The following is a 27944-nucleotide window of genomic DNA, read 5'->3' as shown; positions in this document are numbered from 1 at the left end:
CCTTCTCCTGCCTCAGCCTCCCGAGTAGCTGGGACTACAGGTGCCCACCACCACACCCGGCTAATTTTTTGTATCTTTGGTAGAGACAGGGTTTCACCGTTAGCCAGGATGGTCTCAATCTCCTGACCTTGTGATCCACCTGCCTTGGCCTCCCAAAGTGCTGGGATTACAGGACTGAGCCACTGCACCCGGCCTAGACACGCCATTTTTTAAGATTACTTAACTGCACAGAGTATGAAACCAGTGTTTGAATACAAGCAAAATGAGCTCGCATTAAGTCTAACAGCTAGCCAAGAATCCTCAGCTGGCTTCACCTTATAAAGTATTTCACTTGAAAAAACTATATTGGGAAAATGTGCTTAATAGCTATTAAGGCTAGAAATCTAAATACACACGTTGTAATTTCAAAAAAAAAAATTATCAAAGACCTACCCCACAAATGAATCCAGCAAAACAGATGATCATTACCCACATCATCTTTACCCTTTTCCCTTTGCGTTAAATGGCAGTGTAGTTTAAGACTACTAAATTTCATGAAAGGTTTTCCCCAACTTACTCACCATACAATACCGAACCATTCCACTGCCTCTTTCAAGATCAAGAAACCTAGGTAATTCCAACATCTGCAACGCCCTCTCCCTCCTAGCAACCACTTTTTCTCGTAGTTTGTTTCTATTCACTAACTCACTTATCCTTTTTTCCCCTCAAAAGTTCAGATTCCTCACATGTATCACCCAAGTATCTCATATATTGTCTTTCAAGACCTAAGTTATTTTAGGCAACAAGTGCTGGTAACTTTAAAAAATATTTTCTTCCATGCCTATTTCCCATATAATATAATCCACATCTTTAAAAATAACTGATAAAGGCTCATTCCAAGTTTCCTGTTGTTTTATTACTTACTGGTAAAATAAGTCAAAATATTCACCTATAGTGTTTAGGTCACATAAACATTGTGAAGTGACAAAACAACACACACATTTCTAAAAATATTTTAATGAAAAAGTTATCTTTCTGTAAACATTTCATTATACTACAAATGAAACATCTGAATCCATTACAGAACACTTCTGAATTCTTAAAAATCAGAAAACATACTGAAGTTTTAAAGTAATTTCGAATATTTAGATAGGCTAACAATCCTTACATTACCCTTGCACACTGGCATGCTCATTCACTAATTTGTGACATTACTGGAACTCCCAAGATACTGTCAGGTTTCAATTTGTGACTATTATATACTGGAACTCTTAAAACCAAGCCTATTTCAATTAGTTACTTAACAAATATACTTTATTACCACATATTCTCCTTTAGGACATGAGTATAAATTCAGCTTTTTAGAAGTGTAATATTAGAAGCAGTAACTTACAAATTGGTTTAACAAAATCAGTTAAATCTGCCCCAATCACTTATATAACAACTTTTTTTTTTACTGCTCCTACAACTTGAGAATGGTTTTCAGAAACGACAATGGAACTGTTTAAATAAAATACTTTTATTTCATAAAAAGAAATAAACTAGAAAAAACAATGCCCTTAAAAAATAAAAATGTTTGCTTCACTAAAACCATGTTGTGAAGGAAATTCATCAAAGGCTGTTACCTTATTCAACACACGTAGAAATTGGGTCCTGATTTAGATAGTCAACCAGTCATTTTTTTCAGACTAAACACTGGCAAACTGCTTCTTCATGTAGAGAACTGATAATTTAGAAACTAGTTTGCATTTTCATTATTTGTCTCCAAAGGATTTTTTTAAGTAAACTAACCACCTAAATTGTTAAGCCCTTTTGGGGCAGCAAAAACAGCCCTTATTACCCATCAACAACCAGTTTGAACAGTAATTCAGTATTCTTTGGGAAAATGTTTTTACAAAGGAGCACTAATTAGGCCCCCACTGCTTAACAGATGAACCAAAACAAAAAAAGGAACGAAAATGTAACCTATTGGTCCAATGAATTCCCTGAATTTATATGCAAGAGAACTTGGGAGGCCATTTGAAGACCAACCTTTATCCATGACATCTGGTAACTTTTTTTTGAGATGGGGTCACCCAGGCTGGAATACAGTGGGGCAGTCAGCTCACTGTAGCCTTGACTGCCTGAGATCAAGGCATCCTCCCACCTCAGCCTCCCAAGTAGCTGGGACTACAGATGTGTATCACCAAGCCCAGCTAATCTATTTTTTGTTGACAGGCTCTCGCTATGTTGCCCAGGCTTGTCTCAAACTCCTGGACTCGGGATCCATCTGCCTCGGCCTCCCAAAGTGCTGCTGGGACTACAGGCGTGAGCCACTGTGCCTGGCCCTGGTAACTTTTAATGTTCCTTTGAAGGTGTTTTCCTAGTATGAGGATTGGCAGCTTACTGAGTCTGTTGTGTGTCATGCTTACACACAAAAACGGTTTTCACGAAAGCTGAAGCTACTTTCTTTTACCAAAAATTGAGTTTACCCTGAAGACACTAATAATGAATTGTATACACAAGAGGTCACAACTGACTTGATATGAATACTTATGGCTATTTTGCAGGGCAATTTTTAAAACTAAGGTTTAAAATGTGTAGGGCGTGGTGCCAAGGTAGTTTTCAGTTGAAGAATTTTACCAATGTCCTACTAGAGAGGGACAAAGTTGTGAAATATGTAATGTAGACTTGCAGGGAAACAAATGGTGTCATCAGGTTTTACTGTCAACTACAAACCTTACCCAGCCAGAAACCTTCGTATTTTAGATGGTAGGAAAGACATTCCTCATTTAGGCAAGTAGGGTTCTCATTCAACCTGCAAATCAAAAAGATTACTCTTACCTTGCTTTACAAAAAATTACTCTTTAATTAGTGAAAAAATTCAAATTCAAGCCTTACCTAATGCTTATTGCCCTTCCTTGCAGGTCTAAATGCTAGACCTAGTGACTGTGGCAACTATCTCTCATTGATGTTCCAAAAGGCGAAGAGCTCCTTCCTGCTAGACTTTCTTCGATATTTCAGTTGTAATAAGCAGATTTAACTAGCTTTTGGAAAGTTGCTCACTATCATCATAGTATCTTATGCCTTCACTTCTCTGTAGTTGAAGCTCTTGCTGCTGCCTTGTCATTCTTTATTTATGCTGACTTGTCCAAACACAAAAGGCTGCTGAAGTCCTGTCTTAGTGAGTTTCTGTGATCCACACTGTGCTTAAAAAGCACATCTTAGGTCCTTTAAAGCTGGTTAAATCGCTCTCCTCATGGCTTACTTTTCCACACTGTTCACAAGAGCTAAGCTAATACAACTTATAAACAGGTCACATACACAGATTTCACCTGCTTATAGGTTGTAAACATCAACTTACTGTAAATGTTTTCACTATAATACTAGTTCCAGAACACAGAAAGTTGGTTAACAGTACAATTAACCTCATGCCATTAAAGGATACTGTCAAGGTTGTGTCAAACAATTTCACAAACATAAAACAGGAAATGTTAATCTCCCCCATTCCTTTAAACTTTATTTATATGAATAAAAGAACTTGAGACAATTTAGCTCAATTTTAATGTTTCCCAAGCATTATTTTGACCAGGTACCCAGGTTTAAGTTATGAACATTGACAGTGTCCATTATATAACCACACTTGAAGTTATTAAGGACTTAATCATTTTCTAATATTAGCCTATTTTCTACACTGCTTTTCACATATATGTCCATTAACAAATGGAATGTCTGTTACATTTACTGGTTTGTGAATGTTTCTGGAAAACTGCAGTATGTGTGAAGACCAATTTCCATGCTGGCATAGCATGCATCCAAATATTAATGCACAGAGGCACAGAATTAGAGCAACAAGAGAGCATATTCAAACACTAGCACGCCCCATTCCCCTTTTTATTGCTTGTTTGCTTAGTACTTCTTAAAACAAAAAAGACTTGAATTCAACGTTCAACTACCAAAGAAAGAGTAACAGCAGGGCACATACTCAGGGTTCGAATGAAATTGTAAGCACTAGCTGGAGCAAAACAGTAGACATTGGTTTATATTAATATATGCATATATGACCTTATTAACTAAAACTCTTCTCAACCAGGGCCTTCTAAACAAATTGGCAACAACATGATTTATGTTGAAATATACACAAGAAGTAACAGTGTGTTCTTTGGGAATTTAAGAACTCAGACTATCCAAATTTGAATTCAGGTCTGTAGGAAGTGAGAAGCCTGTACTAAGCAACTGTGCTACATTTCTGCTGCAGTTAGGTTATTTTGGACAATTATACCTAAACTATCCTTGGTTTCATCCAGCAAAATGTATAGAATACAAACAGGAAAGCATGCCAGCCAGTTAGGGGTTTAATAACACATGATTTTTATTCTCTTGCTCTGAAAACTTATATCAAAAAAAAGAATTTAAGGAAAGTAACTCAAGATTTATGGGCCTCTTGTGCTTTAAAGAAAAAAAAAAGGTACCCACTAATTTGCTCAGATATAGCAGGCTTAATGGTTCTATATTTTCAAGTTTTTAAGAATGGTTTCTAATGTAGGAGAGGGAAAACATCCACTATCCCTTTTCAGAATTTAAATGGAGGGCAGTAAACATTCTTTACACCCAAAACCTATGGCAGCAGTTCAAATTTGACCAAGGTAAATGTAGAATAGAGATGTTCTAAACACAGCTAGGACTCAGCAAGTCTAACACACTAAAGTCATGATTACATTTTAAAAGAAAATGCACAAAAACCAAATAGAAATTTTGAGATTTTTTTCATTTGAAGGTAATCTTAATGCTATTAAATTCACAAATGCTAATTTAAATACCCAATCCTATTTATCTAAAACACACATTGCAAACACACAAATTATCTATTCTCTCCACATGTCAGCGCCCATTCATATCATGGTTTGGAAATGGGGAGAATAGATTCCCCTTAAACTGCAAGTCAGCAGGTGTTTCTTTACAGTTAACTTTAGCAAAATTCATACAAAATAGTAATTAACAATGATCTTCTTTACTTGTTAACTCACAAGGAAACACCTTCAAAACTGCATTTTGTTAAAGTTTCTGTACTAAAATGTAGAAAAACTGAACTACACAAATATTGAAAAGTTAAAAATTCCTTAATTTTTTATTCCTGGTACCACTACCACAATTTACAGGGCAATATACCTGATGTAATGAAAAGAAAAAGAAAAAGACAAAGCTACAACAGATAAAAGACCTCAGGAATGTACATCTAATTGACACTACATTGCATTAATCAATAGCTGCACTTTTTGCAAACTGTGGCTATGACAGTCCTGAACAAGAAGGGTTTCCTGTTTAAGCTGCAGTAACTTTTCTGACTATGGATCATCGTTCCTTCTGTGGCAGATTTTTACAGTTCCTCTAATGCATTTGGGACGACTGTCTCAAAGTAACCTGCAGCTTTCCTGACAACTCCTCGCTCTCTCTCCTGCTAAGAACTGTAGCCTGTTGAATAATACAGGATAAAAAAATTATTACACTCAGTGAACAGTTTCACATATTCTTTTATCATCATAATAAAAATTTAAAGATACCTACCCTTTTCTGCTGTTTTTAGAACCTTCTGCTACCATATCCACCACTTCCACCACCAGATCCATAACCACCTGAAAATATACATAGTATTTTAAAATAAGTATACACATTTTTTAAATTAAAAAGGCTATAAAGAATTGATTTAAGAAAGTACGTACCACCATAGGGACTGCCCGAGCTTCTTCCACCAAAACTGCCCCCTTTCATGGGTCCATAATTTGATTGCTGTTGTCCACTATAATTTCCAAAATCATTATAGTTCCCACCACCACCATAGTTACCTGGAATCAGAAAGGTTTTATGTGTGGTTTACCTACACAATCATCATTTTCCCCTTTTAACGTATGTAACTATTATCTTTTGAGAATTATGGTACCATGCTTATACACGTCACTGTGGTAGCACCACTTGGGGATAACTGATGTCAGGATATTAAAAGACCATCAACATTTTGTTTACATTAAATGCTGTCCTCTAAGCACATGTTCTCTCTACCATTAACACCATTAAAATTGCCAGTGTTCCATTCACTATGATTGAGGCAGTATAACATTTAAAACAATGAGAAGGCATTCTAACTTGTTAAAACTTCACTAATCTGTCACTGACATGTTAACTAGGTCCAACAAAACAGTACATTCGTAAGAAAGCTTTTAACAGTATTCTGGGTTAATGACCTACACTTGCTTGCTTAAACGCTTCAACTACCTGTGACATATTAAGACCCAAAGTACTTTGTTAACCTGGGCCCTAGATGGCAACCTGCTCACTTTAGCATGTCTGGAGTATTCAAACAATTTATTCCCAGTTGTCTAGTTTAAAAATACTAAGCAGTTAAGTAAAATTTTGGCAATAAATAAACTCCCAATCTTTTACATGTAAAACATGTACTGAATACTGGCAAATGTCCATTTTTTACTACTCAACTAAAAATTGAGTACATTTGGCTGAGTGCAGTGGCTCATGCCTGTAATCCCCCTACTTTGGGAGGCAGAGGCGGGCAGATCACAAGGTCAGGAGATCGAGACCATCCTGGCTAATATGGTGAAACCCCGTCTCTACTAAAAATACAAAAAAATCAACCGGGCATGCTGGCATGCACCTGTAGTCCCAGCTACTAGGGAGGCTGAGGCAGGAGAATCGCATGAACCCGGGAGGTGGAGACTGCAATGAGCTGAGATCATGCCACTGCACTCCAGCCTGGGCAACAGAGCGAGACTCCAACTCAAAAAAAAAAAAAAAAAAAAAAAAAGAGTTGAGTACATTTTACTAAATAACCAGCAAAGTCAAGAAAATTTGGTTTCAACTACCCACCATTTTAGTATTTTTCTAATATTATAGAACATAAAATTTGATTAAACGCTAACTTTGAACACTTTTCAAATATGTGTCATGGGAACTGTTAGCAACACTGAATATTTAATATTTAAATAAAACAACTGAATGCTTACCACCGCCAAAATTTCCTCCTTCATTGTAACCATCATATCCTCCACCACCTCCACCATATCCACCACCTTGGTTTCCATATCCTGGTCCACCACCACCATAGCCCCCTCTACTACTATAACCAGGACCACCGCCATAGTTGCCACCTAAAAAAACAACAAACAAGTAACAAGACCACACAAAAACTTAAGTGTATAGTCACGTGATTCAATTCTGGTATGTGTTTAAGAAACTGGGTCTTGCTCTGTTGCCTGGGCTCAAGTACAGTGGTGCGACCACAGCAATGCAGCCTTGAACTCCTGGGCTCAAGCCATTCTCCCACCTCAGCCTCCTGAGTAGCTAGACTATGGGCATGTGCCACCATGTTCCCCTGTTTTATTTTTCTAGATATACGGTATCCTTATGTTGCTCAGACTGGTCTCAAAATCCTCACCTCAAACAACCTCTCTGCCTCAGCCCCCTGCATAGCTAGAATTACTCAACTCTGGTTTTATATTACATTTAAGCCACTGGCAAATAAGCCAGTGAGTTAACACTCTGAAGCCTGGTAATACCTAATAATAATAGAGTATTAAGTATCTGCGCTAGTAAGAATGAAAAGTAAATGTTTAACCATCTTCTGATAGCAAAAAAAAAAAAAAAATCAGTTTTCATTTTATGAAATTTCACTAAGAAAAATATAGTCTCAGACTTTATAAAACAATTCTAGCTCAATCCCTACTACTTGCTGAAAAAGAGCAGCTAATGTTGTATCTCCAGGGGAAAAAGGGTTCCTCCTCTTCTACGTACAGTTTGGAAATACATCTTAACCATTAAGCCACTCGAGTTTTAACTAAAATTAGAAAAGTGTAATAAATACTTAATTTTCAATAAGCAAAGAAAGTTAAAATATCAAACATCAATAAAAATAAGCCACCTACCATCACCTCCAAATCCATTATATCCACCATCACCTCCTCCATAACTACCTCTGCTGCCACCACCTCCACCACCATAGCCTCCTGAGGAAAAACAAGATATGAATTGAAATAATATATTCAACTTACCGAAATGTCAGGTATCCATGTACTTAGAAGATAAACAGCCTACCTCTTCCACCAAAGTTTCCACCACGGCCAAAATTACCTCCACCACCTCCAAAGTTTCCTCCGCGACCCATAAAATTGCCAGATCCACCTCCACGACCTTTAACACAGGCAAGGGAGATTTTTAAGAACCTTACAAACACCACTCACATCCATTGTGTACATGTGTATGGTCCTACTCACCTCTCTGTGATCCAGCAGACTGCATCTCTTGTTTAGAAAGGGCCTTTTTCACTTCACAATTATGCCCATTAATAGTGTGGTATTTCTGAACTAAATTTTTTTTTAATCAAACAAAACAAAAAGTTATTTTATGTTTGGAAAAGCACATATATGAGATACCCTCTGTCATTATGTAACCCATTAAGACATAATCAGGTAGTGACTCTGGGAATGAAGGAGCATTCTGAGATGTTAATGTTTATTTCTTCATCTGGATACTGATTACACAGGCAGACACTATGAAAATTGACTATACACTAATGCCATTACGCGCAACAGAAAATTACAAGCAATTTAGCAAATTCAGTTCAAAACAGAAAAACCACTTCTACTTTCTCATTCAAGTTACCATAAATTGCTACTTACCAACAATTTTATCAACTGTATCATGATCATCAAAAGTTACAAAAGCAAATCCTCTCTTTTTTCCACTCTGCCTGTCTTCCATAACTTCTATGGTTTCAATCTTGCCATACTTTTCAAAGTAGTCTCTCAAATTATATTCTTCTGTGTCTTCTTTAATACCACCAACAAAAATTTTCTTCACTGTTAGATGGGCACCAGGCTTTACAGAATCCTACAAATAAAATAATATATTAAGTCAACAAACAAACTTTCACAACAATTTCACATATTACACAATGTATTACTAAAATACCTCTCTAGAAACAGCTCTCTTTGGTTCCACTACACGCCCATCAACCTTGTGTGGTCGAGCACACATCGCTGCATCCACCTCTTCAACACAAGAATAAGTCACAAAACCAAAGCCCCTGGAACGTTTTGTTTGGGGGTCTCTCATTACCTACAAAATAAGAAGTTTTATAATGTTGAAAACACCTCCACCGGTTCTCTACATCCCTTAGAACCCTTCTGTTCTCTTAGTAACTTACCACACAATCTGTGAGTGTGCCCCATTTCTCAAAATGTTCTCTTAAACTATCATCTGTAGTTTCAAAGCTCAGACCACCAATAAACAGTTTTCTCAACTGCTCTGGTTCCTTTGGATCATGGCCCTGAGAGAAAGAACCAATACTCTTAAGTTATCTTATAGTAGATGAATTGTTAAGATGCAAGAAGAGCCTTTAATGTACTGTTAAGTAATAAAATCAACATCAAATTCCTGTGACAGTTAACACTTTGTCCAGTTAAAACTTTGACCAGACATCGGCGCGGTGGCTCATGCCTGTAATCCCAACACTTTGGGAGGCCGAGGCAGATGGATCACCTGAGGTCAGAGGTCAGGAGTTCGAGACCAGCCTGGCCAACACGGTGAAACCTCATCTCCACTAAAAACACAAAAATTAGCTGCGCATGATGGTGGGCGTCTGTAATCCCAGCTACTCGAGAAGCTGAGACAGGAAAATCGCTTGAACCCAGGAGGCGGAGGTTGCAGTGAGCCAAGATCATGTCACCACACTCCAGCCTGGGCGATAGGAGCAAAACTCCGTCTCAAACAAACAAAACAACAAAAACTTTGACCAGAAATAGACTTCAACTGTAAAGGGGCTAACTTATGTCAAGGAAACCTATAACCAGCCTTTCAAATGCCAACATCACTTCAACTAAATTGAAATCCAAGACAATTCCAGAATCAAAAAATCGCTTCATTTTTTAAAAGCTACAACTGTCTGAGAACCTTTACTTTAGAAGTTGCTAATAAGTCATTTTCTAAGGCACTAAACTGTTGGAGAAGCAGTGTTGCATCTATCCCATTTCAACTCTTCTCAGTCTACATCCCAACATGCATTTTTTTGTTCGTTTGTTTGTTTTGTTTTTGAGACGGTGTCTCGCTCTGTCGCCCAGGCTAGAGTGCAGTGGCGCGATCTCGGCTCACTGTAACCTCCACCTCCCGGGTTCACGCCATTTTCCTGCCTCAGCCTCCCGAGTAGCTGGGACTACAGGCGCCCGCCACCACGCCCAGCTAATTTTTTGTTTTTTTTAGTACAGACGGGATTTCACCGTGTTAGCCAGAATGGTCTCGATCTCCTTACCTCGTGATCCGCTCGCCTCGGCCTCCCGAAGTGCTAGGATTACAGGCGTGAGCCATTGCGCCCGGCCCATGCATTTAAATTCAAAACTGGATGAAGAACAATCTAAAAGTTCTTAATGTCAAACTTACAGAAACTCACTGCTTTCAAGCAAATTAATTTAAAACAGGCATTCCTAAGCCAAACCAGCATTTCCCAAAAAAACAGAAAAAAAAAGGCCGACCAAATAGCTTTCTACAACCCGTGTTTGTTATATGCTGCAAAAATCTGCACTTCACAACTCAATTTTAAGAGTCACAACTAATTGGCAAGTTGGACTTACATTAGGCATGGTATGTATTGTCTGACTATAAGAACGGAGCACAGCAAAACAAAAACTGAGATTTTTAAGAATTAAGATGTCTTGAAATTGTTTTATACTTTAGTCAAGACTTTTTAACACATTGCATGAACTGTCATTTAATGCATGCATTCATTAAGGTTTCCTTCACCCGAAGTTCTTAAATAAGGGGGCTCACGTTTACATTCTTATGTCTTCCTGTGTCTCCTAGAGGTAGAGATATTAAGGCATTTAATGTGAAGAGATTGTCACATGCTAGAAAAAACGTTAATAGCCTAAAGCATTAATTCATGTAATCTCATCTTTTCAAGTCTTGGATAAATGTATTCAATTGACAATTACGAAATCGACAAAAATATTTAGGATCCACATTAAATGTACTGCAAAACCGTGAAAATTTCAACTCTGGTTGCAGTCCTCTAAACAAAATTCCAGGAAACTACAACCAGAGCCGACTCAAAGAATGGGAAAACATGAAGATAAACATTTTTAAATTCTTCCTTAACATCTATACTCAAATTCTTCTCCACCCACCCTCCTCAGCGGCCGGGGCCGGGAAGGAGCTGGCTGGGTTGTTTTTCACATCTACACTCAAGTTCTCAAACACTAAGTCCTTCGCCCACAGGGCGGTTAGAGAAGTGTAATGTAAGTACTTTAGCAAAAATAGATTAGGAAATATTTTAAAGCAACAAAGTTTTTAACAATCTCGTATTTCCAACAGGATGCTGCGAAAAAAAGAAAAGGCCAATTATCGACTTCTCCTCGCGGAGAGGACCCGTAAAAGGCCTAGAAAAGCGTCGGCAGAACTTCAGCGAAAGCACTACCTCCCCATGCTTCGAGGCCATTTGCGGCTTTTTCAGCCGGGCCGCCTCCGCCCTCTTCCCTCCAATCCCAGGCTCTCTTTCCCGGCGGCAGAGCGAGGCGGCGGCCATTGCGGGCCAATGCGCCATTTCGTAACGCGGCGGCGGATCAATGTCAATGTGGCCGCCGCCCGCTTGCTCGCTCGCCCGGATGTGCCTGCTCGTCCCCTCCCCTCCCCCACCACCTCCTCCCAACCGCTCCCGCCGGGGCCCGCCATGCCGGCCTCGGCCTCGCTTCGAAGGCCGCCCAACCGGCAGGCCGGCTTCCCTCCCGAGGCCTCCCCGACCAAGCCGCGCCTCCAACGGGCCGCCTGTGAAGCCGAAGGTGAAGGCGAGGCCGGCGAGGGGCCCCGAGGAGGTCTCCAAGTCCCGCTCCCCTCCCCCTCCCACAGCCTGTCTCAACGCAAGAGCGCGGGACGGCCGACCCGGTCCACCCGGCCTCCCCGCTCCCATCGAACCAGGCCCCCCACGCCGGCCATTCCCCACCAACCCCCCGCTCTCCCCCTAATACCTCCTCCCCCCGGCGGCGACGGCGACGGCCGGAGTCGGGCTGGGGACGACCGGGCGGCGGTTTTACCTCCATTTTGAGACCGGACTCGCCTCTTCCAACTCGAGTTCAATATGGGACCGAGAGGAAGAGGAGGGGCCAGTCGTCACGTGACGCGTTTTCCGCGCGCCACCAGTCTGTTGGGGGAGGAGCGAGTTGGGAAGGGGGCGGAGCCAAGCTGGCGCGAAGAGCGACTGGACCAGCGGGTTGGCGGGCAGAGCGGGGAGGCCCGGCGTGCTGCGGGAGCGCGCTCGCCTCGCCGGCTTTCAGGGCAGGAGCGCCTTTGCCGCCGTTCGCGTCTGGACGAGTTCCGGGACGTCAGTCCGGTATCCGCCAATGGTGAGCGTCCACGTAGAGAGAACGCCTTGTGATCGCACGTCACAAGAGAGAAAGGCCTTTCCCTTTCTTCTCGCGCTTGTCAGTGTTTCCCCACGCAGGCCTCTAGTTCTCAATTTCAGAATTCATTCTATTCCTGTGCCCGAAATAAAACCCACGTTTTTCTTGCTTGTAATTTAAAGGTTGCAAGAAAAACCCCTCGGCCCGTCGGACCACCTTTCCTGTTTCCAAATGCCGGGGACCAGTGTCTGTGACTGCGGCGCCCACCTGAGGGCATGTACTGAAAAGCCCTGCGACTCCGACATATGGGAATCACAAGCACCTTGGACAGGCCTCAAAACGCGGCTGACATACAGAATTTTTACCATTAACGACCTGAGGCAGGACTGGTGGAGGTCAGTTCATTAGTTACTGATCTCAAGAAACAAGTCAGGACTATTTTCTAATGTGCTTCTTTCAAGTTAGTGTGGAAAGAGCTGATGCATCTGTTGTAGCTGACGGAATTTAAGGAACTGAGTAATTGACAAGATTTCCAGAAAAGCAGGGTCGCCAGATAATGCTACCTGTTTGCGAATGATTGTTACCGTAATGCTCTAGAGAGCTAATTCTTTCTCGGCCTAGTCAGATGATTTTAAATCATTTGACTTTACAGAGCTTTAGTTTCGGTTTTTTAAATGAAAATGGGGATGGGATTAGGTCATCTTCTAACACCCACGATAGCCATAAATTGATAATCTATGAATCCATATTTAAAGTTACTGATAAAAATAACCACAATTGACAGCCTCCCTTCCTTGTTAGGAAATGCTTTATATTTTAATTTAGCAACCTATGTGACCAACTCTTTTCCAATTGAACTGGCTCTCCCTAGGAAAGGTTAGAAATCTAATCAGTTACAGTAAGTTTGTGTTAACAAATGGGGAGTGGTCGACTTGGAGTTTGGAAAAGCGGAGCGCAAAGTCTAAAAATGTGTTAATTTATCTAGCCGTTGCCCCAGGAGGACCTGTGTTATAGTTTGGAAACATGAACAAAGGGTACTTTTGTGGGGCAGAAACCAGTTAGCAGTCCTTAATGTAATTTGGATGAAATAACCGTTCAAACCAGACTCCCTGTTTCTTTGATTCCTTTTTCGCAAACCTGCATATCCAGGTGCTCCTGATGGCCAGCAATAGACTTGAGACATTGGAAGAATGTATAGCCTTAACGTCTATCTGGTGTTAAGATTTTGTAAGTCTAATTACTGTGAAATAGTCCTGGTAACTTTATCAATTCTGGATACAAAGAAAAATGCAAAGTGAAAGACCTTTGGAAAGTGCTATTCACAGCAGAGTACCCTATGAGACATTACATAGGTGATCACTGCTGGCTGCACTTTAGGGTATGTTTGTCCAGGTTTTTCTAATAAGTTAATTCTAATCAATAACTTTTGTTCTAATTAATAACTTTTGTATAAATGTTAATGTTAAATCGCGAAACAATGTGGGATGGGATACTAAGTTCTCTCCAGGACCATGAAATGTCAGTCCATTTATTCAGATCTTTTTGTCCTCCCCATTGTATTGGTCCAGATTTGTTGTTCATCCTGACTGTATGCTGTTTTTAGACATTAGTTATTTTTTATGCTTTTGTCTAAACAAGCTCTGGCCGGGCGCCATGGCTCACACCTGTAATCCCAGGACTTTGGGAGGCCAAGGCAGGCAGGTCACCTGAGGTGGAGAGTTTGAGACCAGCTTGACCAACATGGTAAAACCCCGTCTCTACTTTAAAAAAAATACAAAAATTAGCCGGGCATGGAGGCACACGTCAGTAATCCCAGCTGCTTGGGAGGCTCTGGCACGAGAATCACTTGAAGTCAAGAGGCGGCGGTTGCAGTGAGCCGAAATTGCCCCACTGCACTCCAGCCTGGGTGACAGAGCGAGATTCCGCCTCAAAAAAAAAAAAAGGCCAGGCGCGGTGGCTCACGCCTGTAATCCTAGCACTTTGGGAGGCTGAGGCGGGCGGATCACGAGATCAGGAGATGGAGACCATCCTGGCTAACATGGTGAAACCCCGTCTCTAAGAATACAAAAAAAAAAAAGCCGGGCGTGATGGCGGGCACCTGTAGTCCCAGCTGCTGGGGAGGCTGAAGCAGGAGAATGGCGTGAACCAGTGAGGTGGAGCTTGCAGTGAGCCGAGATCGTGCCAGGGCTGGGCGCAGTGATTCAAGCCTGTAATCCCAGTACTTTGGGAGGCCAAGGCGGGCGGATCACCTGAGGTCAAGAGTTCGAGACCAGCCTGGCCAACATGGTGAAACCCCGTCTCTACTCAAAATACAAAATTGGTCGGATGTGGTGATGGGTGCCTGTAGTCCCAGCTACTCAGGAGGCTGAGGCTGGAGAATCGCTTGAACCCGGGAAGTGGAGTTTGCAGTGAGCTGAGATCACGCCATTGTACTCCAGCCTGGGTGACAGAGCGAGACTCCATCTCAAAAAATAAATAAATAAGTAAACTTAAGGTCCAGTTGTATCTCAGGTACAAAAACCACTTTTCCAGTCCTTGACCCTGTAGGGCACAGACTTGAACCTTAGCTATGGTCTACACTTGCAGCCCTGACTCTTTGATATGAGAAAGGGAGTGTATGGGATAGGAGGAGGGAATGAGGATCCTAGGGTGAGATGGGTGGCAGACAAACTTTATAATCTGTATCAGGCCCTCTCCTTTATATCATGACATACAGAAAATAATCATTTTTTTGCAGCATGCTAGGGTAAACTAGAAGATATTTGGAGGCATCTAAGTGGTGGTAATGTTTTCTTTTAAGTATCTAATTTTGATGAAATACAAAGTATGAGGAATGATATTAAATATTGAATTTGCATAAAACTTTCCAATTAAAATTTTCCGTGTTTTTTAGTGATCAACTTGAACTTGTTCCTGTGAATACATTTTGATATTAGATTTTATGGTTGAAGTGGCTTTCTGATCTAGACTTTTTTTTTTTTTTCTTGAGACAGAGTCTCACTCTGTCACCCGGGCTGGAGGTGCAGTGGCATGATCTCGGCTCACTGCAACCTACCACTCCTGGGTTCAAACAATTTTCGTGCCTCAGCCACCCAAGTAGCTGGGATTGCAGGCCCATGCTACCATGCCCGGCTAATTTTGTTTTTGTTTTTGTTTTGAGACAGAGCCTCGCTCTGTCGCCCAGGCTGGAGTGCAGTGGCACGATCTCTGCTCACTGCAACCCCCGCCTCCTGGGTTCAAGCGATTCTCCTGCCTTAGCCTCTCAAGTAGTAAGGACTGCAGGCGTGCACCACCACGCCTGGCTAATTTTTGTATTTTTAGTGGAGATAGGATTTCACCATGTTGGCTGGGTTAGTCTGGAATTCCTGATCTTAAGTGATCCGCCCGCCTTGGCCTCCCAAGGTGCTGGGATTATAGGTGTGAGCCACCTTGCCCGGCTGGAAGAAGGTGACTCATTTTGTTTGTTTGTTTTTGAGACGGAGTCTCGCTCTGTCACCAGGCTGGAGTGCAGTGGCGCAATCTCAGCTCACTGCAACCTCCGCCTCCCGGGTTCAAGTGATTCTCCTGCCTCAGCCTCTCAAGTAGCTGGGACTACAGGCGTCTATCTAGTGTTAAGATTTTGTAAGTCTAATTACTGTGAAATAGACCACCATGCCCGGCTTATTTTTTGTATTTTTAGTAGAGACGGGGTTTCACCATGTCAGCCAGGATGGTCTCCATCTCTTGACCTTGTGATCCACCCACCTCGGCCTCCCAAAGTGCTGGGATTACAGGCATGAGGGAAGAAGCTAACTCTTAAAAGGGAGGAATTGTAATAAACTATAAGCTTTGTTATCTGCCATTATATTCAGAATATACCAAAGCTTTATTTTCTAAAATCTTGATTTTTAAATAAGGAGTTTATAAAGTAAAACACAAAAAATCTTTCCCCACAAAATCCTATTACATAGATTTGACCATGATCAACAACTTATTATATATTCTCTCACATTTTCTTGTTGGCCTAATCAATGCTTATATATATATATATATGAAACAAACATATTTGTTTTATTTTTACAAATGTATGTCTAACAATCCAGATTGATTTGAAATTTCCTTTCTCTCCCACTTAACAAACAAAGTTATTTACCAAACTCTTACTATGTGCCAGGCAATGCTAGGTGCTGGAAATTCATCATAGTCACTTACATTATTGAATACTACTGTATACCTTGTAATGGGCCAAGTACATTATGTTCCTGATTTCATTCCCCTAACAAACTTAGGAGGGTAAATTCTCCCTAATCTGGGATGTAGGGAAGTTGAATACATTGACTAAAATTATATAGGCCCTGCAGCTAAAGTGCTTAATTAGAATGTCATATAATCACTGTATTTACATTTTAATATTCTTGAAGGTAACAACCTTTTCTTTAAAAATCTATCATACATTTGTATTGTTCACTATGTTTCTTATGTTTCCAGAGACCACTACAGTGATTGGCTCTGTAGCAGGCAATTCACTTATTTATGGAATATTCAACATTAGATAAATGAATGATGGATGACATATTTTGGGTCCCCTTCAGTGCCCTGTTGGACCTTGATATGGTTTGGCTCTGTGTTCCCATCCAAATCTCACCTTGAATTGTAATCCCTGTAATCCCCACATGTCAAGGATGGGACCAGGTTGAGGCAATTGAATCATGGAGGTGGTTTCCCCCATGCTGTTCTCATGATAATTAGTGCGTCTCGGGAGATCTGATGGTTTTATAAGCATCTGGCATTTTCCCCTGCTTGCACTCATTCTCTCTCCTTCCGCCCTATGAAGAGGTGCCTTTTGCCATGATTGTAAGTTTCCTGAGGCCTCCCCTGCCATGTGGAACTGTGAGCCAGTTAAACCTTTTTCTTTATAAATTGCCCAGTCTTGGCTATTCATGGCAGCATGAGAACAAACTAAGACAGGCCTACTGCATAATTTGTGGAGCCTTGTGCAAAATGAAAATGCAGGGTGCCGTGTTCAAAAATTATTAAGAATTTCAAGACATGACATCAAAGTATTAAGCCAAGCCAGGACCCTTATAAGTGCTGGACTCTGTGCAACTGCAAAGGTCATATGCCTGTGAAGTCTGCACAGTGCCCAGTACAGTGCCCTGTCTAGAGCAGGTACCTTGTCTCTTTTCAGAAATTTATTCACTTGCCATCTTGTATTTACTTCCACTTTCTCATCAGCCACTCATTTCTTAAGTGTTCCTAATCTAGTTTCTGTCACAGGCTGCCACTCATTTCTTAAGTGTTCCTAGTTTCTGCCACAGGCTATCGAAATTGTTTTTCCAAGGTCACAAACGATTATCTCACTGTCAAATTAATATCCCTATTCTTAAATGTTAATCCTTCCTGACCTAGGGATTAACATTACTGCCTGTTCATCCTTTTTTTTTTTTTTTTTTTTTGAGACAGAGTCTCACTCTGTTGCCCAGGCTGGAGTGCAGTGGCACGATCTTGGCTCACTGCAACCTCTGCCTACTGGATTGAAGCGATTCTTCTGCCTTGGCATCCCAAGTAGCTGGGATTACAGGCATGTACCACCACACCTGGCTAATTTTTATATATTTTTATTTGTTATTTTTTGAGTTGGACTTTTGCTCTTGTTGCCCAGGCTGGATTGCAGTAGTGCGATCTCGGCTCACTACAACCTCTGCCTCCCAGGTTCAAGTGATTCTCCTGCCTCAGCCTCCTGAGTAGCTGGGATTACAGGTGCATGCCACCATTGCCAGCTAATTTTTTGTATTTTTAGTAGAGACAAGGTTTCATCATGTTGGCCAGGCTAGTCTCAAACTCCTGACCTCAGGTGATCCACCTGCCTCAGCCTGCCAAAGTGCAGGGATTACAGGTGTGAGCCACCACACCCGGCCCTGTTCCTTCTTTTTGATGTTTTCCTTTTTTGTCTTTATTAAGGACATTGGTTCTTCCCTTTAGTTCATCACTGCTTCCTTCTGGATCCTTCCCGTTTCGTTTTCTCTCTCCTCTTGTTTCCATAAGGTTTTGTCACACTGAGGTATGGAACTTCCTGAGAGACTTTGTGAAGTGCACCCATTGTTCTCCTAGGAGTGGCCACTTTCCCTGGAAAAGTATGAGGTGGTGTAAGTGCGTGAGAACTCTCAGGGAATTTGTACATGCCTCCTAGGAAGCTAAAGAAGAGGTTAGGCCTGATTAGTGTGTTTGTTAAGATGACAAGATATATCACTTCCTTCTCCCAACACACACACACCCACACCACAGTTGAATGATTTAGAGACTGAGGAGGTAATTTGATACAAGAAGTATTAAGGAGTCATTCACAGGGACTTATGTTCTCTTTCAGACAAATCCCAATTTGAAAGTCTGAAAAGGCTGAAATCTTTTTAGTAGGTGCTTTACAAATGACTTTCACATAAAACTTTGATTAAATAAATTAGTTACACTTTTACTAACTTGTCTTCTGTTGTAACAGTGTTGGCCATGACCTTTACAATGGGTAAGGAAAGGTGTCACACCTCCACTTTTTTCCCCATAAAATTGACCCTTTGAAGAGATCAGGACAAATGAATTTGTAGGATGCTTTACATTTTGGGTTTGATTGTTTTCTGCAGGTGCGATTTAACTTGATTCTCTATCTCCTTCATTTCCTATAAATTGGAAGGTTAAATCCAAACTCTTATTAACTTCAAATTAATCAGGTTGAGCAAGAATATATAAGAGGTGATGATGTGTACTTTAGATTGTTGTCACATTAGGCGGCACACAGTATCAGATTGTCCCGCTATTTGTGATGTTAAATTTCATCAAAGTGGTGAAACCCTCCTTTGTAATTAGAGGGTCGTCTGTGAGGTGGTACTTTGGTCCCATGCACATATTGGACCCCAGCTGGGCGCGGTGGCTCACGCTTGTAATCCCAGCACTTTGGGAGGCCGAGGCGGGCGGATCACGAGTCAGGAGATCGAGACCACGGTGAAACCCCGTCTCTACTAAAAATACAAAAAATTAGCCAGGCGTGGTGGCGGGCGCCTGTAGTCCCAGCTACTTGGAGAGACTGAGGCAGGAGAATGGCGTGAACCTGGGAGGCGGAGCTTGCAGTGAGGCAAGATTGAGCCACTGCACTCCAGCCTGGGTGACAGAGCGAGACTCTGTCTCAAAAAAAAAAAAAAAAACGGACCCCAAAACAACCTTTCCCATTATGTGTTAGCATTCTTGATCACCCTTGACTGAATTATTATTTCATTGGGGATGACAGAATGATGACTTTTCTAATTATATCATTTCTTCTATATTTATTAGCTAGCATTTGTAAACACACACACACACACACACACAAAACGTCTCTTCACCAACTGGGAATGAACTACAATTCCTCCTTAAAAGACAGGGTAGGTGCTTTAATTAACCAATTTTCAGAATAAGAAGTGAGTATAACAGTCACTTTCAAAGGTGGCAAGTTATCTTTTTTCTCTCTCTCTCTTTATCACTATAGACTCATGGGTTTTTATTTATTCACTGTTTTATAATCAATTGCAGTCATTATTCCTTTTGATATTTAAATTGCCCCAAATTTGGCCTCTATGTCCTTTTGAATTCTTTGTCAGGTGCATTTGAATTTTATTAATCAAAACAAACTCTATATGGTGGAATTTAGGCAACATTTGGAAGAGATTTGGGGATGAGGAAAGGGAGAGAGTGGCCTCTAAATAGGTAGGCTATCACTGCCAGCAAGATTGTCCTTGGAGTCAGCCATCGTAGGCACACCTTGACCTGGGAGTCTTTTCTTCCTTCACAATTAAGCCCCAGATTTACAAAAAAGCTCCATTGTTTTCCGTAATTAATTGGCAGTGGGAGACCAAAATTACTGTATGAATGTTTGGCTCATTTGTAAATTAAGAACTGCCTGCTTATCTATGTAGGTGAAGATAACTATAACCCAAATGTAATTCATTAAAGGGAAATACTCATCAGTAGCAATATCGGATATTAAATGAGGAAAATATATTAGTATGTAGTGACATGAGACTTCTGAGATGTGAGCGAGAAAAAGATCCACGGGACCCTCCACACACAGAAACTTAGCTGTCCTGTGCCTTGTTCGTTCGTGTCCTGCTGAGTTAACATTAACAAATGAATCCCAGAGCTTTGGGTTATCTTAGCTCTCCCTGGGAGATCTATGTCTTAAGAAAATTTCTTGTGAGAATAATACCTTAACCCAAAGCAAACATTTTCAAATGGTGGGAATAAGAGTCAGTGAAGCAAGTCAGTGGAAGAATTTGATTTTGGACAGAAACTCTTTCAGCAAGTCAGACCATAATAGCTCCTTCCAATTCTGCTGTACAGATCTCTGGCCCAGGCTGCAATCTTACAGCTATATGGCTGTAAACAAGGTAGAATGTAGAGATTAAATTACCTGAGTGACAGTTAGGAAATCTCCTTTATTGTGGAAGCAAGGACTAATGCTTTCATATTGCTGTGAGTATAGTAATGGTCGAGAGATATTTAATATGCGAAATTTAAATAACACTCTGGGCTGGGCACAGTGGCTCATGCCTGTAATCGCAGCACTTTGGGAGGCCGAGGCGAGAGGATCACTTGAGGTCAGGAGTTTGAGACCAGCCTGGCCAACATAGTGAAACCCTATCTCTACTAAAAATACAAAAATTAGGTGGGTGTGATGGCACACACCTGTAGTCCCAGCTACTTGGGAAGCTGAGGCAGGAGAATCGCTTGAACCCAGGAGGTGGAGGTTACAGTGAGCCGAGATCGTGCCACTGCACTCCAGCCTGGGTGACACAGCGAGACTCCATCTCATAATAATAATAATAATAATAAAATAACACTGTAAAGGCTTAAAGAATGCAAGACATTTAAGGTTGCCTGTGTTTTCAATAACCTCTCAACCCCTTTTTGTTCTGTTTACTTAAATTCCCGTTTAGATTTTAGAATACTTTTGCTTTATTTGCTGATTTTAATTTCTTTGTATTTTCCTTTCTTTTGGTTCATCTGGTCCTCTTGTTATTATTGCCTTAATTAATTTCTTGGGCTCTGGCATCATTTTTCTTCCTACTAACAACTTTTTAAATATATACTTAAGTTTTTGTTATCAAGGAACTTTTGGTTTTCTTTACTAAGTAAATATGAAGGGGACACTGCTAAGCCTATATCTTATACAAAGTTATACACAATCTTAGATGACAAATAATTTGAAAATTAATCAAGGATCTAGATTTGCCAGGCTTAAGTATGATTCAGGTATTCCTCCTCCCCTGGATTATTCTAAGCAGAATCCTTCCCTAGCTGAGATTCTTTTTGTTACTCTTGTTTACCTTAGAGCTCTGTTCAAGTAAAACGGTCTCTCTCTGTAAAAGGAATCTGGGTATGAGCTGCTAAAGAGTTACTTCTGCCCCCACGTCATAAAATGGAAAAAAACGTGTACCAAGTAAAGTGCTATTTTATTTGTTTTTTATTATTTATTTACTTGAGACAGAGTTTCGCTCTTGTCTCCCAGGCTAGAGTGCAGTGGCGCCATCTCGGCTCACTGCAACCTCTGCCTCCTGGGTTCAAGTGATTCTCCTGCCTCAGCCTCCCGAGTAACTAGGATTACAGGCGCCCGTCACCACACCTGCTAAGTTTTTGTATTTTTAATAGAGACGGGGTTTCACCATGTTAGCCAGGATGGTCTCAGACTCCTGACCTCAGGTTATCCGCCCACCTCAGCCTGCCAAAGTGCTGGGATTACAGGTGTGAGCCACCGCGCCCGACTATTTTTTATTTTTTTGAGACAGAGTCTCGCTCTGTCACCCAGGCTGCAGTGTAGTGGGATAATTTTGGCTTACTGCAAACTCTGCCTCCCAGGTTCAAGTGCTTCTCGTGCCTCAGCCTCCCAAGTAGCTGGGATTACAGGTGCCCACCACCACACCCAGCTAATTTTTGCATTTTTAGTAGAGAACTGGGTTTCACCATGTTGGCCAGGCTGGTCCCGACCTCCTGGCCTCAAGTGATCCTCCTGTCTTGGCCTCCCAAAGTACTGAGATTACACGAGTGAGCCACCACCCCTGGTCTCCAAGTAAAGTGCTTTTATTTGTAATTATTCAGCTAAGCAAACAAATATGCTGGTTACTATTACAGCATATATTAGACACGTTCTGCAGCCTGCAAAAGCTTTCATAAAAATTAGAATAAGAAGTTGGTATAGGAATAGACAGAGATGATTAAAAGGTTTTGGGGTAGGCATCTTTTCCTGTATTCTTCTAAGAGACTTTTTTTCTAGCTTTTATTTATTTTGTGGTAAAAGTATATAATATTAAGTGTGCCATTTTAAGTATTTTAGAATTACAATTGTCATTAATTGTAGTCACAATATTGTGTAACTATCACTACTCTCTATTTCCAAAACCCTTCCATCACTGCAAACAGAAACTTTGTACCCACTATGTAATAATTCTCCATTCTTTTTCTCTCAGCCCTAGTAACCTCTATTCTGCTTTCTGTTTCTATAAATTTGTCAGCCGTTTTAAAAAGATGAGCTTTGGGAGCTGCGTAGATGGGAAATGGCCTTATGCAGGGTCCCCAACCCCTAGGCCACGAACCAGTATTGGTCCATGGCATGTTAGCAACCAAGCTGCACAGCAGGAGATTCATCTGTATTTGACTGAATTATTATTTCAGAGAGAGAGAGTGCAGCTTCATCTATATTTACAGCTGCTCCCCGTTGCTTGCATTACCGCTGGAGCTCCGCCTCCTGTCAGATCAGCAGCAGCAGCAGTGGTGTTAGATTCTCATAGGAGGCTGAATCTTATTGTGAACTGCACATGCAAGGGACCTAGGTTGCATGCTCCTTATGAGAATCTAATGCCTGATGATCTGTCACTGTCTCCCATCACCCCCATATGGGACGATCTAGTTGTAGGAAAACAAGCTCAGGGCTCCCACTGATTCTACATTAAGGTGATTTGTGTAATTATTTCATTATATATTACAATATAATAATAGAAATAAAGTGCACAATAAATGTAGTGTGCTTGAATCGTCCTGATAACCATCCCCCCCATCCACCGTCCCAGTCCATGGAAAGATTGTCTTTTATGAAACCCATCGCTGGTGCCAAAATGATTGAGGACTGTTGGCCTAAGGAATGCAAAGGAATGAAACTTAGCTCTTTTCCTTCAGGTAATTGTAAGAACATAATGTTTTGAAAACCATTCTTGTTAGTTTCTTTTTTGCTTTTCTCAGAACCCAGTCTTTGCTCTAGTTGACAGAGATGTTGATCAGGCTGGCAGAACTGGGATATGGGAAGGATACAAAAAGAAAATGTTACATGGTATTCAGCTTCTGAAAACAAAATAGTGTTATGCATGTCAGTAGCCTTGCAAGCAAGCTGAGTTTTCCTTTTTTTTTCTTTTTTTTTTTTTTTTTTTTTGTGGTCTCACCATGTTACCCAGGCTGCAGCCCATGTTGCCCAGGCTGCAGCCCAGTGGCCCAATCACAGCTCACTGCAGCCTTGACCTCCTGGGGTCAAGCTGTTCTCCCACCTCAGCCTCCTAAGTAGCTGGGACTACAGATGTGCACCACCACACCCAGCTAATTTTTTAAAATTATTTTTGCAGAGATGAGGTCTCACTATATTGCCCAGGCTGATCTTGGATTCCTGCGCTCAAGCGATCCTCCCTCCTCAGCCTCCCAAAGTGCTGGAATTATAGGCATGAGCCACCTCACCTGGCCACAAGCTGAGTTTTTATCTTAAGATACGATTTTTCTAAATTCCTTTTCCCCCTTTAATATATCACTTGCTGAATCAGGAGGGACCAACTCAAAGTTTCGTGTTATTGAGAGGATATTCTTCTGTTTATGTTAGCAAAGCCACAAGTCTTGCTGATCAATGGTAGAAAGAAGCCTGACATGGTGGCTCATACCTGGAATCTAAGCACTTTGGGAGGCCGAGGCAGGAGGATCACTTTAGCCCAGGAATTCGAGACCAGCCTGGGCAACATGATGAAATCCAATCTCTACAAAAAATACAAAAATTAGCTGAGTGTGGTGGTGCACGCCTGTAGTTCCAGCTACTCCGGAGGCTGAGGTGGGAGGATCCCTTGAGCCCAGGAGGTCAAGGTTACAGCAAGCCGTTATGGCACCACCGCACTCCAGCCTGGGTGACAAAGCGAGACCCTGCCACACACGCACACACACACACACACACACACACACACACTAGAGGGCAAATAGGCTAAGTTTGCCTGCAAGTAACAAAAATACTGCAGATAATTGCAGCCTCAAGGTAAGAGTTTGTTTCTTTCCCATATTCCAGGACTCATTAAAATAACTGAAGTCGGCTGGGCACATTAAATTTGCCTGCAAGTAACAAAAATACTACAGGATAATAGTGGCCTCAAGGTACAAGTTTGTTTCTCTGCCATATTCCAGAATTCATTAAAATAACTGAAGTTGGCCGGGCACAGTGGCTCATGCCTGTAATCCTAGCACTTTGGGAGGCCGAGGCGGGGGGATCACCTGAGGTCAGGAGTTCAAGACCAGCCTGGCCAACATGGTGAAACGCTGTCTCTACTAAAAATACAAAAATTAGCCAGGAGTGGTGGTGCATGCCTGTAATCCCAGCTACCCGGGAGGCTGAGGCAGGAGAATCGCTGGAACCCGAGAGGCCGAGGCTGCAGTGAGCCAAGATTGTGCCACTGTACTCTAGCCTGGGTGACAGAGTGAGACTCTATCACAAAAAAAAAAAAAAAAAGGAAAAAAAAAGAGTAGGTTAGGCTTTGAGTACATCAAGAGGCTGGGAAATGGGTTTTGCTAGCTAAGAAAGTGACAAACAAATTTTCTCTTTTCTATAATTGTGGCTAAGACTAGTCCTGTCCTGTCTTTGCCATAAACTATGTGGGAAATGGCTTTCCTTCAGAAAATGAGTCCCTAAAGAGAAGGGAGCCTGATGGCCATCTCTCTCCATGTCGCCTGAAGAGCCAGGAGGTAGGAATAAGGGGAGTCAAGCAAGGCCTTAACCAGACTCTAATATGCAAGCTGGCCCTGTTGCCTTGGGAAGAACGTGGCTCTGGTGAGTAGCAGCAGGTAGAGGTATATAATCTGGGATATGTGCAGCTCTGATGCCTTCCATTTTAGAAAGGACTCTGCTTTGCTCTGGCCTTTAATTTATGCCACATAGGCACAGGGGCTACATAACATAGTGGTTTACAGCAAGGATTTGGGAACCAGACTGGCCAGATTTGAACTCCAGCACTATTCCTTGATACCTCTGAAACTTGGGACAAGTAACCTAGTCACTATGTATGAAAAGAGATAATAATACTAGTACCTTCGTCATACTACAAGACTACGAGATGTGATCAAGACCAGAAATATATAAGCACTGTAAAAACAATGTAAAACCAAATGAAAATTTTTTACTTGTATCTTCCAAAAATAAAAAAATAGCTATTTGGGATTCTTGTTTACTTTGTCCCTATAGTCCTATATATTGTTTCTCTTATGTCAGATTTCTAACTAGTGGTTCTGTTTTGTTTTTTTACAAAATTTTAATAAGGTTTTTTTTTTTTTTTTTTGGCAGAGCTAGCTGAGGTTTTCTTTTGGACAAAAAAAAAAAAAAAAAAAACCAGGCATAGTGGCTCATGCCTGTAATCCCAGCATTTTGGGAGGCCGAGGCAGACCAATCATGAGGTCAGGAGTTCAAGACCAGCCTGGCCAATATGTTGAAACCCCATCTCTACTAAAAATACAAAAATTAGCTGGGCGTGGTGGCATGCGCCTGTACTCCCAGCTACTCGGGAGGCTGAGGCAGAAGAATCGCTTGAACCCAGGAGGCAGAGGTTGCAGTGAGCTGAGATCATGCCACTGCACTCCAGCCTGGGCGACAGAGCAAGACTCTGTCTCAAAAAAAAAAAAAAAAGCAATTGAATTGTTTTGTAGCTGGAGGCATGGGGCAAAGGGGGTCCCCCGAGGTGGGCTGAGGGTTAGGGCTGAGCCTCAGGTGGGTCTCCTGTTCCCTGTGCTCCCCTGCACAGTGGCCTCCCTCCGGGGCTCTGGGGCAGCCGCAGGAGGGGCCGGCCTGGAGGGGCTGCCGCAGCTGTTGACTTGCGCAGGACGTCAGAGGACTCGGACACCAGCTTCCCATTGCGGGTCTCTATCTTCTTCACAAGCACAGCCCTGGTGGAGCTGGTGTGGCTGAAGGAGCTGGAGCCCACACCAAAGCCAAAGCTGGAGCCCAGGCCGTAGCTGAGGCCGGGGCTTGTGAGGACCCCATAGGCCAAGCTCAGACCACCTGCATAGCTGCTGGTGGTCTTCGTATGTATACTTATGTTCTGCATCCCAGACTCCAGCCGGCTCTCCTTGCCCTCCAGCAGCTTCCTGTAGGTGGCGATCTCCATGTCCAGCGCCAGCTTGATGTTCATCAGCTCCTGGTACTCATGCAACTGCCATGCCATGTCCTGCTTGGCCCACTGCAGGGCAGCCTCCAGCTCGGACAGCTTGGCGTTGGCATCCATAATGGCCAGCTCCCCATGCTGCTCAGCATCTGCAACGGCGGCCTCCAGGGAAGCCCTCTGGCCTTTGAGACCCTCAGTCTCAGCCTGGAGCCAGCTGATGTTCTGGTTCATCTCGGAGATCTGTCTTTGTATGCCGCAGGTCATCGCTGTGCTTCCCAGCCAGCATCTGCAGCTCCTCATACTTGATCTGGTACATGCTCTTGGCCTCAGCCTGGCTCTGGTTGGCAGTCTCCTCATACTGTGCCTTGACCTCAGCGATGATGCTGTCCATGTCCAGGGAGCAGCTGTTGTCCATGGACAGCACCACAGATGTGTCCAAGATGTGGGAGTGCAGCTCCCGATCTCTTTATACAGCTGCCTGAGGAAGTTGATTTCGTCAGTCAGCCCTTCTAGGTGAGACTCCAGCTCTACCTTGTTCATGTAAGCTTCATCCACATCCTTCTTGATGAGGACAAATTCATTCTCCATCTCTGTGTGCTTATTGATCTCATCCTCATACTTGTTCTTAAAGTCCTCCACCGGGTCCTGCATGTTGCCAAGCTCTGCCTCCAGCTTCAGCTTCTTCTGGCCCAGAGTCTCCATGCCGCCTAAGGTTGTTGATGTAGCTCTCGAACATGTTGTCCATGTTGCTCCAAGCCATCTTCTGTTCCTGCAGGAGGCTCCACTTGGTCTCCAGCATCTTGTTCTGCTGCTCCAGGAACCGTACCTTGTCTATGAAGGAGGCAAAGTTGTTGTTGAGGGTCTTGATCTGCTCTTTGTCTTGGGTGCACATGGCCTGCACACCTGCAGGTTAAGGGGGCTCAGCAGTCTCTGGTTGACCGTGATGGCATTGATGGCTCCCATGTTGCTAGCCCCACCATAGCCTCCACCCAGGCCACCCCAGAAGCTACTGTTGCCCACTCAGGAGAAGCTCGAGGAGCTGATACGGGCACCAGGCCCACTCTTGTAGGAGCAGCTGCTGAAGGCCCAGGGGCCAGAGGTGGACACTTTGTAGGACTTCTGGGTCACCCTGATGGCCATGGTGGAGGCAGGAGTGGAAGCAGGCAGACTGAATCAGGCAGAGACTCCAGAAGAAGTGGAGAAGCTG

General features: G+C 42.4%; 1 protein-coding gene and 1 pseudogene across 4 annotated transcripts; both read right to left on the bottom strand.

The window, feature by feature from the left end:
- Positions 1 to 976: 976 nt before the first annotated feature.
- On the bottom strand, positions 977 to 12434 carry HNRNPA3 (heterogeneous nuclear ribonucleoprotein A3). Of its 4 annotated transcripts, none has more exons than XM_063644796.1 (11): positions 11979 to 12339; positions 9170 to 9292; positions 8935 to 9081; positions 8643 to 8853; positions 8238 to 8327; positions 8059 to 8154; positions 7890 to 7970; positions 6972 to 7115; positions 5679 to 5801; positions 5524 to 5591; positions 977 to 2776 (listed from the first exon to the last, which is right to left on the bottom strand). In XM_063644796.1, exons 1-10 carry the CDS (start codon positions 12048 to 12050, stop codon positions 5539 to 5541), a joined length of 1140 nt encoding a protein of 379 aa, XP_063500866.1. In that variant the 5' UTR covers positions 12051 to 12339; the 3' UTR covers positions 977 to 2776; positions 5524 to 5538. The 4 variants fall into 4 exon arrangements, with proteins under 4 accessions (XP_063500866.1, XP_063500867.1, XP_055145819.1 ...); XM_063644797.1 differs by having other exon boundaries at positions 12045 to 12314; XM_055289844.2 differs by lacking the exon at positions 977 to 2776 and adding an exon at positions 4306 to 5430 and having other exon boundaries at positions 11979 to 12434.
- A 13892-nt stretch (positions 12435 to 26326) lies between these two features.
- On the bottom strand, positions 26327 to 27573 carry LOC129488784 (keratin, type II cytoskeletal 8-like; annotated as a pseudogene).
- Between the last annotated feature and the right edge of the window lie 371 nt (positions 27574 to 27944).

The sequence above is a fragment of the Symphalangus syndactylus genome, chromosome 8 (genome assembly GCF_028878055.3).
Source record: "Symphalangus syndactylus isolate Jambi chromosome 8, NHGRI_mSymSyn1-v2.1_pri, whole genome shotgun sequence".
In the NCBI taxonomy this organism is placed as follows: Eukaryota; Metazoa; Chordata; class Mammalia; order Primates; family Hylobatidae; genus Symphalangus; species Symphalangus syndactylus.
This window is presented reverse-complemented; position numbering and strand designations above follow the sequence as displayed.